This window comes from Phalaenopsis equestris, unplaced genomic scaffold (assembly GCF_001263595.1).
Source record: "Phalaenopsis equestris unplaced genomic scaffold, ASM126359v1 Scaffold232740, whole genome shotgun sequence".
Classification (NCBI taxonomy): domain Eukaryota; kingdom Viridiplantae; phylum Streptophyta; class Magnoliopsida; order Asparagales; family Orchidaceae; genus Phalaenopsis; species Phalaenopsis equestris.
In genome coordinates this window covers 87075-101277 of record NW_018250702.1, presented here as the reverse complement: position 1 = coordinate 101277, position 14203 = coordinate 87075, and the positions used below count along the sequence as shown (strand labels likewise).

General features: G+C 34.7%; 1 protein-coding gene across 4 annotated transcripts in view; it reads right to left on the bottom strand.

The window, feature by feature from the left end:
* LOC110038382 (nucleolar protein 14) overlaps window positions 1-14203 on the bottom strand; it is a 41537-nt gene that overhangs the window by 14265 nt on the left and 13069 nt on the right. For all 4 annotated transcript variants that reach the window (XM_020743204.1, XM_020743203.1, XM_020743202.1 and 1 more), the window contains 2 exons: window positions 3506-3579; window positions 3337-3396 (listed from right to left, as the gene is read on the bottom strand). In XM_020743204.1, coding sequence (XP_020598863.1) covers window positions 3337-3396; window positions 3506-3579 — 134 coding nt within the window. The remainder of the gene's footprint in view (window positions 1-3336; window positions 3397-3505; window positions 3580-14203) is intronic.

The following is a 14203-nucleotide window of genomic DNA, read 5'->3' as shown; positions in this document are numbered from 1 at the left end:
TACATTTATTTTCAACACAATCAAAGCAAGGAACTACAAATTATTTTTATTTATTTAAAAAAAGCTTAAGATATGGTTCCAAGAAAAGCTCTTTCGAAAGTTCTAGAGAAGAAAGGTGTTGATATGACTTATATTCATGTAGCTAACCCGACTTAGTGGGATATGGACTTGTTTTTATTGTTTTTGAAAATAAATGACCTTGTTTTTAGAATATTCAAAATAAATTTTACTTGTTTTGAGTGTGTTGAAAGTAAAATTCATTTGTTTCTAAAAATAAAAATTAAAACACATGAAGAATGCACTAAACAAACATTTTTTAGAAACAAAAATAAAATGTCCCAAAAAGGCCCTTTGAAATTTGCCTACCTTTACAACTATCTTCATTTATCCCATGCATGCATTAAACACCAAACAAGCTTAAATTCAAAGGAACATTATGTTTATTAAACTAAATTATATTAAGCAGCAATCACCTAGAAAAGCATAAATTTGTGGCTAACTACGAATGCAGTAATTCAAAAACTCCATTATTTGAACAATTTGAACATTTGGTGCGCCTGTGATTTGAAAGAGGTAAAGTATGCACTTGTCTCAAATAAAAGGATTAGAGTCTTAACGAGTTAAAAAATTCATTAATAAGGACAAGTCAGCATTTATTATTTTCATTTAAACATAACATTATTATCTCCAGCAATATTAAATTGTTGAGTGCACTAATGTTTATTAAGGTCGGTCAGGAAGACCAAGCCCAATCAAGGTTAGTCACGCCAAATGCATTATTCTGTGCCAAAATGTGCATATAAAAAAATAATGGATAATATTGAGAAATATTTTATTAAAAAATTAGTTCAAAATATGGTCAACTTTTTTTTATTAGGTGACAAGCGACACAAGGGTGATATTATTCAACCATTTGTCCCCTAGCTGGCTAGCTAATATGGAAAACAGGTAATCCTTCGCAAAAATAGGGGAAAAAAAAAAGATCCTTACTTTAATTTATTGTTTCACCTATATTTTAAAATAATGTCTTTCCGAAGCGCATGTAAGAGATATAGAAAGCTCTATGCATTTGCAATCCCTGCTTTATTCTTAACTGATTTTTCATCCCTTAGATAAATTTTGCGAAGGAGCTCTCTTTATAACTATAATATCAAAATACAATTTTTTAAAATTAGATCATTTCCTTAATTGTTTCATCTGTATTGTAAAATGAATTGTGCAATTGTTTGAGAGAGAGAGTTATAGAGAACTCCATATTTTCACAATACCTACTTTTCCCTTCATTTCCCCCATCTTTTTTCACCCAAAAAACAAAAAATCAGCTCATCCATCACATTCCATTTTGCACATTAAATATCAAATTTATTTACATAGAGAGTGTGCAGGAGTCTAAAGGCCTTCGTTTAAGTAGAACTAAAACTGAATACATGGAATGTAATTTTAGTAGTAATAGCTCTAGTGACAGAAGTGTGACTTTGGGTGATCAAATTATTAAAAGGTGTGAACGATTTAGATATCTTGGGTCCGTTGTCCAAAGCGATGGTGATATAGATGGGGATGTTAATAGTAGAATTCAAGTTGGTTGGTTGAAGTGGAGGAATGCTTCGGGCCTTTTGTGTGATAGAAAAGTACCGCTAAGGCTGAAAGGAAAATTTTATAAGATGGTGGTGAGACCTGCAATGCTCTATGGCGCTGAATGTTGGCCTTTAAAAGAGAAGCATAATAATAAGTTAAGTGTTGCCGAGATGAGAATGATTAGGTGGATGAGTGGCTTTACACTTAGAGACAAAATGCGGAATGAATATATTGGTGATAGGGTTGGTGTAGCTCCTGTGACAGACAAAATTAGAGAAAGTCGTCTTAGATGGTTTGGTCATATTAAACGTCGACCATTAGATGATCCGATTAGGAGAGTAGATGTTTTAAATTCGACTTGTGTTAAGAAAGGCAGAGGTAGACCTAGGAAGACTTGGGCTTATTGTATTAAAAATGATCTTAATTTACTAGAACTAAATGAAAATATGACACTAAATAGGACGCAATGGAGAAAAAGGATTCATGTAGCTGACCCCACGTAGTGGGATTAAGGCTTTGTTGTTGTTGTTGTTGTAAGCAAAGGCTGATAATGTCATGCTTCGACTATGGCTTTCCAACTGAATAACTCTATAAATGCTTTGTAGAACTTCATCTGCTATTTTTGCCCTGCAGTTATTGTAACATTGATATGGCTCGTTATGATTTGAAGTAAGGAGCAAGTATGTTCGATAGTGAAAAGCAGTCTTTCTTTTATGTCATCTTTGTATGATTAAGATCTTGTAATTCTTGTCATCTTCAGTAGAAAAATATTAAAACTACATATTCATATTAATAATTTATTAAATAAAAAAACCATGTCCATGTCCTACGATGTCATACTTTTTTGCAATTATGCCATGTCACTCTATCGTATCGTGTCATTTGTGTCCCCGTGTTTGTGCTTTATACCATACAATTTGATAAAGCATGAGTTTTTTTCTTTTCCACCTTGAAAATAAGGTGTCTTTTAGGATAAGAGTAATGTTAGACGGGCGCCTACAACACCGTCCACCACGTGCTTTACTAAGACAACACCAAGCCTGCCAAAATAGTTTGAAAACTTTTGTTGGGCATAAATGCTAAAAAAGAAATGTACTCATTTTTTAGCTATTATTGTAGGGTATAAATAGGGTTTAATATGTTTAGGATTAAGTTGTGTGATTTTTGTCTTCAATTGTAGGTTTAAGATTTGGGAGAGATCACCTACCTCTCGAATTATAGGTGTTTATCTTTTATTTATTCGGGATTGTATCGTTTTAATTTGGTACAATTGAAATAATATCTATTATTTTTGCCCGAATTCATGCAGAAACTTATCTCGTTCCTATCAAAATGGGCAGAAACTTGTCTCATTCTTGTTAGATTGTTGCCATCATCACACAAATAAGTAAGAATAACAAGTTTTAAGATACCAAACTCATTTTATTTTCTATCAAAATATGAACAAAAAAAAGGCAAAGTGATCCGAAATGATCCCTTAGAAGTTTAAAATTTAGTTGTGAATAAAAAATAAAGAGAACAAAACAAAACAAAACAAAAATTTTGGTGAACAGATATTTCTCAATTTTCCCCAATAAAGTGAAGTTAATTGAGCATCAATGAAACATTCAAGACAAGGAAATACGCCAAAATGTAATTTGTTTGTTAGGTAATGCGACAAAATTTATCTGACAAACATAACCAGTCAGAAATCTCACAAAAAAACCACAGCAAAGTGAAATATCAATATTGGCAAAGAAATAAATTTCTTTTATGCAGTACCTTGAAATATTTATCCTTTGCTATTACTTCTGCATATGCTTGTTTATTGGATTTACGTCTCTGCAAGTATGTCATTGTAAGAAAAACAAAATTACAAATGCAAAAAAGGTCAAACACAAATTCACTGTCGATGGATGGATCAACAAAGAATAGTAATTCGGAAACTGACCATTTCTGTTACATCATGTAATTCATTTTCCAATGAATCATGCGACTGCAAATTTCTTGGTAATTCTGGAACACCTGTAAAACAGCAAATAAATCCTTCAACAAATTCGAGACAGTTGTATATAAGTGAATCAGAAGTTTAATAAAAGAAGGATAGAGAAAGAAAATGCTTTATTTGGAATGAAATGGCAGTCACATGTCAATTGGGATTGGCAAGTCATACATTTGGGAGGTGACGACTCATGACAGCACAATCACAATCAACATGTCAAATTTCAAGAACTCAGGTACCATAACAATTTCTCCAAGGCATACTCTTCTATCAAGAATGATGGCCAATGCAACTTTCACGGTCCATGATTTGAATTGAACAACCCCAAACTAATAATCGACCTAAAACTGCATAAGTCTTGTACATATCAACCCTTAATTATACAAATTAATTTTTCCCCTCCCGTTATTCTAATCATAATTTTATTCATGCATTTGTCGTTATGTATAGCCTACAAATTCAAGTAACCTATTTATTGCTATCAAAATAGAAATTACTTGAAACATCAGTTTTCAAAAAATTTTATAATAATTGAACCATTCACAATGCATTTTATAAAAAAGATTGGACATAAGTCTCATACATATCAACCCTTAATTACACAAATGAATTTTTACCCTCCCGTTATTCTCCTCATAATTTTATTCTTGCATTTATCGTTATGTATAGCCTACAAATTCAGCAACCTATTGATTGCTATCAAAATAAAAATTACCTAAAAGATCATTTTTCAAAAAAAATTTATAATAATTGAACCATTCACGATGAAATTTACAAAAAAGATTGGACATAACTCTTTGTGAGTTTAGCTTTGCCTATGTATTTCACCAATCAAAAACATCATCCATAAGAAAAATATCATAAAGAATCCATGTATTTAATTCCAGACCATTTGAACATCTAAACATCGAAATCAAGATCGCCTTCTAATAAATTATAGTCATTCATTGAGAATTTTTTTTTCATATGATTGATAATCAAATGACATAAAAAACCTTGAATCATTACAACAAACTTCAATGTAGTTGAAAAGAATGGATGAGTTTGGCGAAACATCTTAATATTAATAAGCAGAGGAAAATAATGATTATCCTCGCAAGAGGAGAAAATTGCAATTCAATTCAATAACTCCAAACCCACAATCCTTTCCAACTCGTCATTTGCTCCAATCTCACAGCAAGCTCATGCATCAGCCTCTCAGTGATGTTACATGCTTTCACAATATCCATTTTGCATCTGTAAACCATCAAGAATTTTAAATCATTGTCAAGAATCTGTACATCGTCAAGATCATATTGCAACATGAAAATAGACCACAATCATAATTGAACAAGCTGGTTGAACCGGCTGGCATAAGGATTGGTCTAAGGTGTCGGCCCAGACATCCAGGGGGCGAGCAGCATCATGCGGTCCGGGGCAGTCTTTCCTCTCATATCTCCCACAAGGATCGAGCAAGATTTTGGGAGAGGCGGCATTGCCGCCTAACCATTCTCCTCCCTTTCTTGTTGTTTTTCCTTTCTTGTTGCCACTTAGCTAGGTCAATTTATATGCTTGTTTTTCTAAGTTTAAGGGAGTTTTTGTTGTGTTTACTTTCAGGTTGCTTGTGTGGATTCCTTCTCCCTTTCGTAGGGCTACATCTAAAAAGCTGGTGGTGCTTCGGCTATACCCTACTCCGAGGTGGTGATTGCATCTCCCCTTCTATCTTCTTTAAACCTTCCCTTCCCTTCCCCAATAGCAGTCGGCTATTCCAATCCTTCTCCAACCACCTCCAACACGCCATCCAACCAACAAACCTGCTGTCCAAACCTCCAAGCCTATTTTCCAACCAATCAACCTGTTATTCTGCAACCAAACCTGAAGCCCAACACTCCATCCTTACTATAACCACCCCGAAACATCAAACCTCTGTTGTTCCCGCCATGTCTGCCCCAATTTCCTGCTATTACTGCAAAGTACAGTCAGCCCCCTAGTTGTTCCTGTAGTTTCTAATTGTACCTTTGCTGCCGCTAGCCCTGCTAGCCATCTCAATCTACCCAACTTGCCACCACCACCCTACGAATACACTTGAGAGGTGTTTACTTGTGTCACTTACATTTGTATTGTCATATCAAGGTGTAGTGTTGTAAACCTCTCTCTACATTAATAAAAGTTTGCCTTGTATGTTTCCTCTATTTTTCTAATTAGTTTAGGTATCGTTTAGTATCAGAGATAGCCCAACCCTAGTCTCATCCTAGAGTTTCATAGCATCGGCCAAAAACCAGAACTTTCTGCCCTACCACCAAGTATCATTTCCACAACCCAAACCTTAACCACACCAAAATTTTACTTTCACAATCCTTAATCCCTAGCCATGTCACCAAGGAGATATATGTCAGAGCCTACCCGGGACGAGATAAGGCGGGCGCTCTATCACCTTCTGAAACGGCCTGCAGGGATTGAAGAATTAACACAGGAAAACCTTGCTTCAATCGAGATATGGAGACTCAAAGAGGAGAAAGAGGTGGGGACCTGAGTCCCTTCTATAGGGATAATTTCAGCAACGAAGATAAGTCACGACGTTTCAGAATCCAGTATCCAAGGAGGCCTAAAGAGGGATATCTGAATCCCCCCCACCAGGAGGCTCACAGAGAGGAGATATCATTTAAAGGAGACAGAGACTTCGACAACAAGGTAGATCAACCAGAGTTCGAAAGAGATATGGATCCTGAAGATTTCATTGATTGCTTACGGGCTGTTGAACGGATCTTCAAGTATAAAGATGTGTCAGATGATAAGCGGGTCAAATTAGCGACCATCAAGCCGAAGAAGAGTGTTTCTCTGTGGTGAGAGAAAATGAAAAAAGCGATGCAGAGGAAATACCTCACACATCATTACCAACTAAATATGTTTTTGAAACTCTACCACCTGCAATAGAGGGATCTAGCGGTAGAGGAGTTCATGGAGCAGTTTGATCAATTGCAAATGAGATGTGATCTGGTCAAGCCCGACGAGCACACTGTAGTCCATTATCTGGGGGGGGCTTGAAACCAGCTATCAGCGATGTGGTACAACTACAACCTTCTTCATTACTTTGAAATGTTCAGACACTAGCCCTGATGTTAGAGAGGCAACAGTCATCCTTCAAATAGGAACCTGTAGACAGGCAGTCACCTACAGCTATCACGATAGACAAAGGTACCCCGAGAGACACAAGCAGACCCGGGCAAGGGAGTGACTCTAGCTCTGAGCGGAAAGAAATAGGAGAAGGGCAGCCCATCCAATACTATGTTAGCTATTAAGTGTTATAGATGTCACGGCTACGTTCGCCTTGCCTCCAGCTATCCCACAAGGCAAAGTAGTCACACTTACCGATCAGGGCGCCGTGGAGGTTAGCGAGGAGACAACGGAGGACTAGAGAGATGAATCACCTTCCCCAAAATGAACGGGTCGTACATGTTGATCTTGACACGAGGGATTCGCAGTGGCTTCACCACAACATTATCTACACTTATTGCACAATGAACGGAAAGGTATACAGTCTTATCATTGACAGTGAGAGCATCAAAAATGTGGCGTCGATTCAAATGGTAGAGAAATTTAGAATCACGAATCAGAGGCACTCCCAACCGTACTCACTTGCATGGCTGAAGAAAGAGAACCGGATCATCATCAACTGGAGATGTTTGGTAGAGTTCTCGATCGGAGGCCATTTGCGGGACCAGGTGTGGTGTGACGCGGTCCATATGGATGCCTGCCACCTCCTGATAGGTCAACTGTGATAGTTTGACAGGACTCAGCACGATGGATTCAAAAACACGGTCATTTACTAAGAAGGGAAAAATGCATCATTCTACTCCCTTCAACAAAGCCCAAGATCACTAAACTATTACTAGCAGAGCAGCGTCGGTGGGACCAATTCTAGTGACGACATAGGATGAGAGGACTGATACACAGGTTCCAGACACGGCACAGTTACACCTGAGAGGATGTCGAGATCACACAATCGACATCATACCACCAACTCCACTACCAGATAGGAAGATTCAGGCAACTCGCGATATATCAAATTGGCTCGGTCGTAGGTTACTTGGGAGGATTCAGCAGTACAGGCGTGGGTCACAGTCTTAGGAGAGCGAATCGATGGGGATATGGGCGCGCAAGTGATGTCGAATTCTTCGATGCTCTGACTGATAGTGAAGCCGACAGTGGGACTCGGGTGTCGTCAGGATTAGAGAGAAGGAATCAGAATCTTCGACGAATGAGGTCGAAGCTCTCCCAACCCGGATGGCTGGAGTAGATGAGGGGGGGGGTTCAGGTTCCCACACAGATGTGGGAACCATGCCAGCCAGTTATACCGACTAGCATGGGACCAATCCAAGCAGTCGATTCAGACAACCAAGGGGACAAGCGACATCATGCGGTCCGGAGCAGCCATTCCTTTCGCATGTCCAGCCCTGATCGAGCAAGATTTGGGGAGAGGCAGCATTGCCTCTTGGCCCCTCTTTCCTTTCGTGTTTTTCCTTTCATGTTGCCCACTAGCTAGGTCTATTTATATGCTTACTTTTCTATGTTTAGGGGAGTTCTTTTCGTGTTTAATTTCATATTTCAGGTGTGAATTTCTTCTCCCTTTCGTAGAGATGTATCCAATGAGGTGGTGGTGCTCTAGGGATATCCTACTCCGGGTGGTGATTGTATTTCCCCTTTAATCTTCCCTAAACCTTCCCTTCCCTTCCCTTCCCTACCCCCTTAGTCGTTGACCACTCCGATCCTTCGTCAATTGCCTTCCGCCCACCTTCCAGGCGACCAACTTGATATCCAGCCTCTACAAGCCTGTTGTCCAACCCCACAAGCCAAACCTGACACCTAACACTTCATCCTTGTTGTTGTCGCCTCGGGACAGCAAACTGCAACTGCTCGTGCCATGTCTGCCCCAAATTCCTGTTGTCGATGCACAGGACAGCCGGCCCCTTAGTTGCTCTTGCAATTTCTCACTGCACCTTTGTTGTCGTCACCCTGTTAGCCATCCCAATCCACCTAGGCAAAAAAGAAGTGATTTTGAAAAGCTCGTTTGCCTTTGGCAAAATTTCCAAAAGGAGTTTGAGAACTAGGTGTAGGCTTTTGAAAAAATTGAACTGCTATAAATCATTGTATGCTTTACTGCTGAGGTTATTTTTCTCTTTATGGTTGTATCTATCACTCTCTAACTATATATCCACTCATACTCATGCATTCTATTCTAATATAATCAATAAATACTCTCATTTACAAGGATGCATATTATTGAAAATCCAACTTATCACTTGCATATTTATGTTATTTGCAAATACTAAGCTGAAAATTGATGTTTTTACTCATTTTGAATGTATTGATATTTTTAATAACTTTTTACCTTTATAGTTGTTTTCATTTCTTTAAAATTGCAATTAGAAATCACTTTAGTACGTTGATATATCTTTTCAACTATCTTTAAATACCACGCTTTCATAATCCCTTTAAAAGTTACAAGTCCACATCCACTTGGATGCATTAAATTAATTTTGCAAACTTTTTCAATTTCTTCTTTGTTATAGTCCGCATACACTTGGTGCTTCGTTTTATTTTTTCAATTCTTCATTTCTTTATTAGTTGCATTCCGCATCCATTTGGGTTTGTTGGTCAATATTTTGCAACACTTTTTTTACTACAATGTATTCATTCAACATTATTGACTTCATGAGCCCATGTGAATGATGTGCCTCATCATTAATTTAATGATAACAAACTGTGTGATGTTATCTAATGATTCAATGATAACATACTTATGGGATAATTTTTTTATTTATGTTTTGGTTTAAAATAAAATATATTTGTTATGTTAAAATAAAATATGGTAATTTTTAAAAACAATCAAAATATGTTTTAAGTTTTTTGTTGATTTATTTTAAAAAATAAAAATAAAAACATGTAAACATAGACTAAGGCGGTGTTTGGTACGTGATTTAAACACGGATTTACATTAGATATTAATAGAAATCTTCCGAACAAACAAAAAAATTGAAGTTAAATCCTGTCGTTATCTAAATCCAAAATTCTATGTTTTAACAAAAATCTTGGATTTATTAAATCCAATTATGAAGTGAATTTAATGAATTTAAGAGAGGATGTGTGAGTTGTCACCTCTCTAGTCACCAAACTCGTCAAAGAGATTTAGGCTCTGTTTGGCGCAGCGGAACACTAGCGCTTGCGTTTTTAAAATGCCCCATTATAGTTTGTTTTCTGTCTTAGATGCATTTCACGATAAGCTGGAAATTTTTTGTAATAAACGCCAGCCGCGAGTTCGACTCAGTGGCCCGTGTTCGAAAAAAATTTCTTACCTCTCTGCCCTCTCGTCGCGCTTGCCTTCATCTCGTGCCCGAAGTCTCGTCATTCTACGCTTCTTCCCATAGACTTCTAACAGCTTCCAATCCCACATAGGCAGTAGTTCTTGGAAGCATTCACGGCCGCCGCTAGGTAATCTCCAGCGACGCTCCCGGGTTGTAATCCCAGGCAGGTGATACTTTTCCAAAGCATTTTCGCTCACTACAAGGTAATCTCCTAACCCCTGTTCCGACCTAATGTTTAGAAGTTATAGATTTTGAAATGCCGCAACAGTTGCTGGTGCTTTATTTCCAATTGAAAGCTTTCCATCCCAATGTTTCAAGTGAATAGCTTTTAAAATCTTGTAACAGTTGTTGGTGCCTTGTTTCGAATTCAAAGCTTTCCATTCCCATGTTTTAAGAAATCACGGAACAGTTTTTGGTGCCTTGTTTCCAATTCAAAGCTTCTAATCCCAGTGTTTCAAGAAAAAGAGATTTAGCTATCCCGAAAAAGTTGAAGGCAAAGCAATTCATGCAAATTTGTAGATTTGAAAACCATCAATTAACTATTATGTAGTTCAAATACAAGAAGTTGGTAAAGATGAGAAACTTTTAACCTTTCTATACTAATAAAAAATTATAATTTAATTTGAAAAATGAAATGATGCATTTGAAGAAAATCATTATTAAAATTGATTACATTGTTCTTTAATTGAGACAGTTTTTAAGGTGTATATCCTTTTTGTATTGTTATGAAGTGATTTTTTGCTCCTAAATTATCAAATATATAGCTATGACAGTTATGTTACAAACATCACTACTGCACAGGGATAAAATGGTTATTTATCCAGAAATAGCTGCAAATCAACTGTTTCCAAACGCATAAACAAAACAGTCAGCAGCTAATCTGAACAAGTTATTGATCAGTAGCTTATCAAGATATAATGCAGCTGCCCCAAACACAACCTTAGTTGCATTTTAACCATAATTGAAACAAACGTTTTCTGAACTTAACCCTTTTGGATTTGATAAATTTTAATTTACAAGATTTATTAAATCTTGTTTAAGTTAAATCCCATAATCTTGTTTAAGTTAAATCCCATATGTAGCCAAACACCTCGTAAATAAGCATGTTTGCAAAAAAAAAAAAAACATAAAATAAAAACAAAAAGAGCCATTTACATACATAACACCAAATTCCTATGTATTTACATATCTGACACCTAAATTTTACCTTTTACATTTACACCACCCAAATATTTTATCACAGAAAAAATATCACTGTTTTAACTTTCTAAAAGTAAAATACAAATTTTCACACAAACATAAGGTGGTATATATGTAAAAATTAAATATATGTAAAAATTAATTTAATGTTTAGGTGTTAGATATATAAATACATAGGAATTGAGAGGAATGTAAGGAAATCTTCCAAAAATAAATGATTCCTAATAGGCACTAAGACTTTGCTTACACATTAATCATATTTGAGCATGTATGATAATGATGGCCATTAAGCAGCTTAGAGGACTCATCACTTTAAGGACAAGCTCAAATGATAATTCAAGAAAACATGAACGACGTTCTCAAGCTACAAACTTAGGTATTTTGGTATACGAGTCAAAGAATTCAATGTATTTAAGAGAATGAAATAAATTAAAAACAATAATAAAATTGATGAGAATTATTCAAAATTTAATTTTGATCTTAAGAAAATATATATATCTTATTCATCTTTTAGACTTTCATTTATTTGATTTAATTCTTATTTTTATACACATATATTTTATATTTTATCTGATTTAGCGATCATATGCTTGATTGCTCATCATTATAATGTTGATCACGTGATTGCTAAAAAGTTTTATTAGTTTTATATTTTCTATTTTACATATATTAAATTTATTTAATTAAGCTTAAAAAGTTAATTATTTCGTTGATCATCTAATTAAATATAATGGAGTTCATTATAATACCATTTATATTCCTGAATTATGTGTTTTATGTTTTGACAAACTTAATCTATTCAAAAGATTTAACATATTCCACTAATTTTGCTTAATATGATTAATTATGTATAAATCATTATAATATAGTTTTTATGTTATATTAAAAGAAAGACAGCCTAAACTTAGATTATTTGAGTTTATTAAGTTGTGTACATGAATTTTGATATAATATGTGATACTCAAATTATTTTCATTAATAAGATTGCAATATGGTTACCAAAAACTGCCATCAGCAATCACACATCAAGCTCAACATGGTGTGCAAACACAGATGTCCAAGTGTTCACACACCATAAAGAATATCAATCATTTTGATTAGCTGTTGGAGGACTTTTGGGTGGCCATTATGTAGTTATTTTAGAGTGTGTTGGAAAATTTTGAAATGAATTTGTGGTTTATCTTATGAGGACTTTAGAACTATAATCAAAATATAGCACATTATCAAGAGATATTCAGCAAATGAATTTAGAAATACTCAAAAGATTCCTCAGAGAATATAAATTAAGAGTGTTAATCCAATCCCTTGAGGCTTCATGGTGTGGTAACATCTCTTTTAAACTCTTAGGTTTTTAGGTAAAGTGTTTTTACATTGTATATCATTTTATTTGTAAAACTATTTTTTAAGTCGCCCTAGGTTCAAGAAAATTTTGGTTAGGCTAATTTCTCATCTATAGAAAAATATTTACCCGGAAGGAGCGGGCATAAGTTATAAAGGCTACTCTGTCTAGGAAGTAGTTTAACTTGAATAGCAAGTCAAAAGTAATAGAAATACAAACTAAATGAAAATTTTAGATCTGGTTGTAGGTCGAAAAGGTGGTCAAACCATATAAATATATTAGTGATTCATCTTTCATTGTTATTTTACTCATTTAATTACTTGTGCTAAAATGTTAAATTGGTGATTATTACAATCCTTATTATTGTGCATTTATTTAGGTTTATTCATTTGGCTGTGCTAATAAAATCTCTCTGTAATTTGTAGCATAATTATAAAAATCATATTATTTTGTATTTGTGTTTCCGCTTGTGAAATTATGTTAGTGACTGAAATGCTTAAAATTTGCTAGTGAATTTTATTCTTTATTTTGTGCTCAAATCTCTACTTAATCCACTCACATTAGCTTCTTGCTATGTGCGGTGTCACCTTCATAAAATGATCCTAATGATTACAAATGTGAATAGTTCGATAAATTTGAGGAAAATAAATTATATTATGGCAAATACTTATTCGCTCTATTGCAATGTTTTAAAGGCCGAAATCAGGAATTGAGGAGACTTTTTCTTTGCGAGGCAAGACGTGAGCCTCGAGACAGATCAAGGTGTAAGCCTAGAATCAAAAAAAAAAAATACTCATAAAAAATGACATTTGATAAACCACAAATTTTGATCATTTAACTTAGAATTTATATGTCAATAGACTTCAATACTTCATTTCACAAATGCATATAATATTCCTAAATCTCAATTATAAAGCAAAAGTTTGAAATAAGATTTGAATATTAAACATAAAATATAAATATGCCACAAGAATCAAAATCCATAGTTGTATCATCATTTTCATCTTCTTCATAGGAATCATCATATGTAATAACTCTACCCTCCTGAAATTTTGTGTTATCATCATTTTTAAATTTTGTGTTTACAAACTTGCCAAACAAAGAAAAAAGAAGAGTAAAGATTTAACTAGTAAAGTGTATAAAGATGAAAATCAAAAAATACTTTTCTTAGAAAAAAATATTCAGCATAGGTGAGTAAGTTACTTTGATAAAATTTTTAATGAAGTTTCTGAAAATACGATCGACTTTAGTGATCTTAATATCGTGAATAATAATAAAATGTAATAATAAAATAAAATGTTTCATTTTTACTGTCGCATTAATATAAAAGAAGTTGAGGAGGCTTTAAAGAAAACCAAGGGTGGAAAGTCTGTAGGACCTGAAGATATCCCAGTTGAAGTGCGGAAATATTTGGGAGTTTCTTGGTTTACTAAACTCTTTAATATTATTTTAAAAACTAAAAAGATGTCTGAGGAGTAGAGGAAGAGTATTTTGGTCCCCATTTTTAAGAATAAAGGGGATGCACAAGAGTGTGCAAATTATAGAGGAATTAAGTTGATGTGTCATACTTTAAAGTTATGGGAGAGGGTAATTGAAAATAGGTTAAGACGCATCACAAAGATTTCTCTTAATCAATTTGGATTTATGTCGGGCAGGTCTACTATGGAAGCTATACATTCATTAAGAGATTTGATGGAGAAGTTCAGAGATAATAAGGAAAATCTACATTTAATTTTTATTGATTTAGAAAAAGCTTACGATAAGATT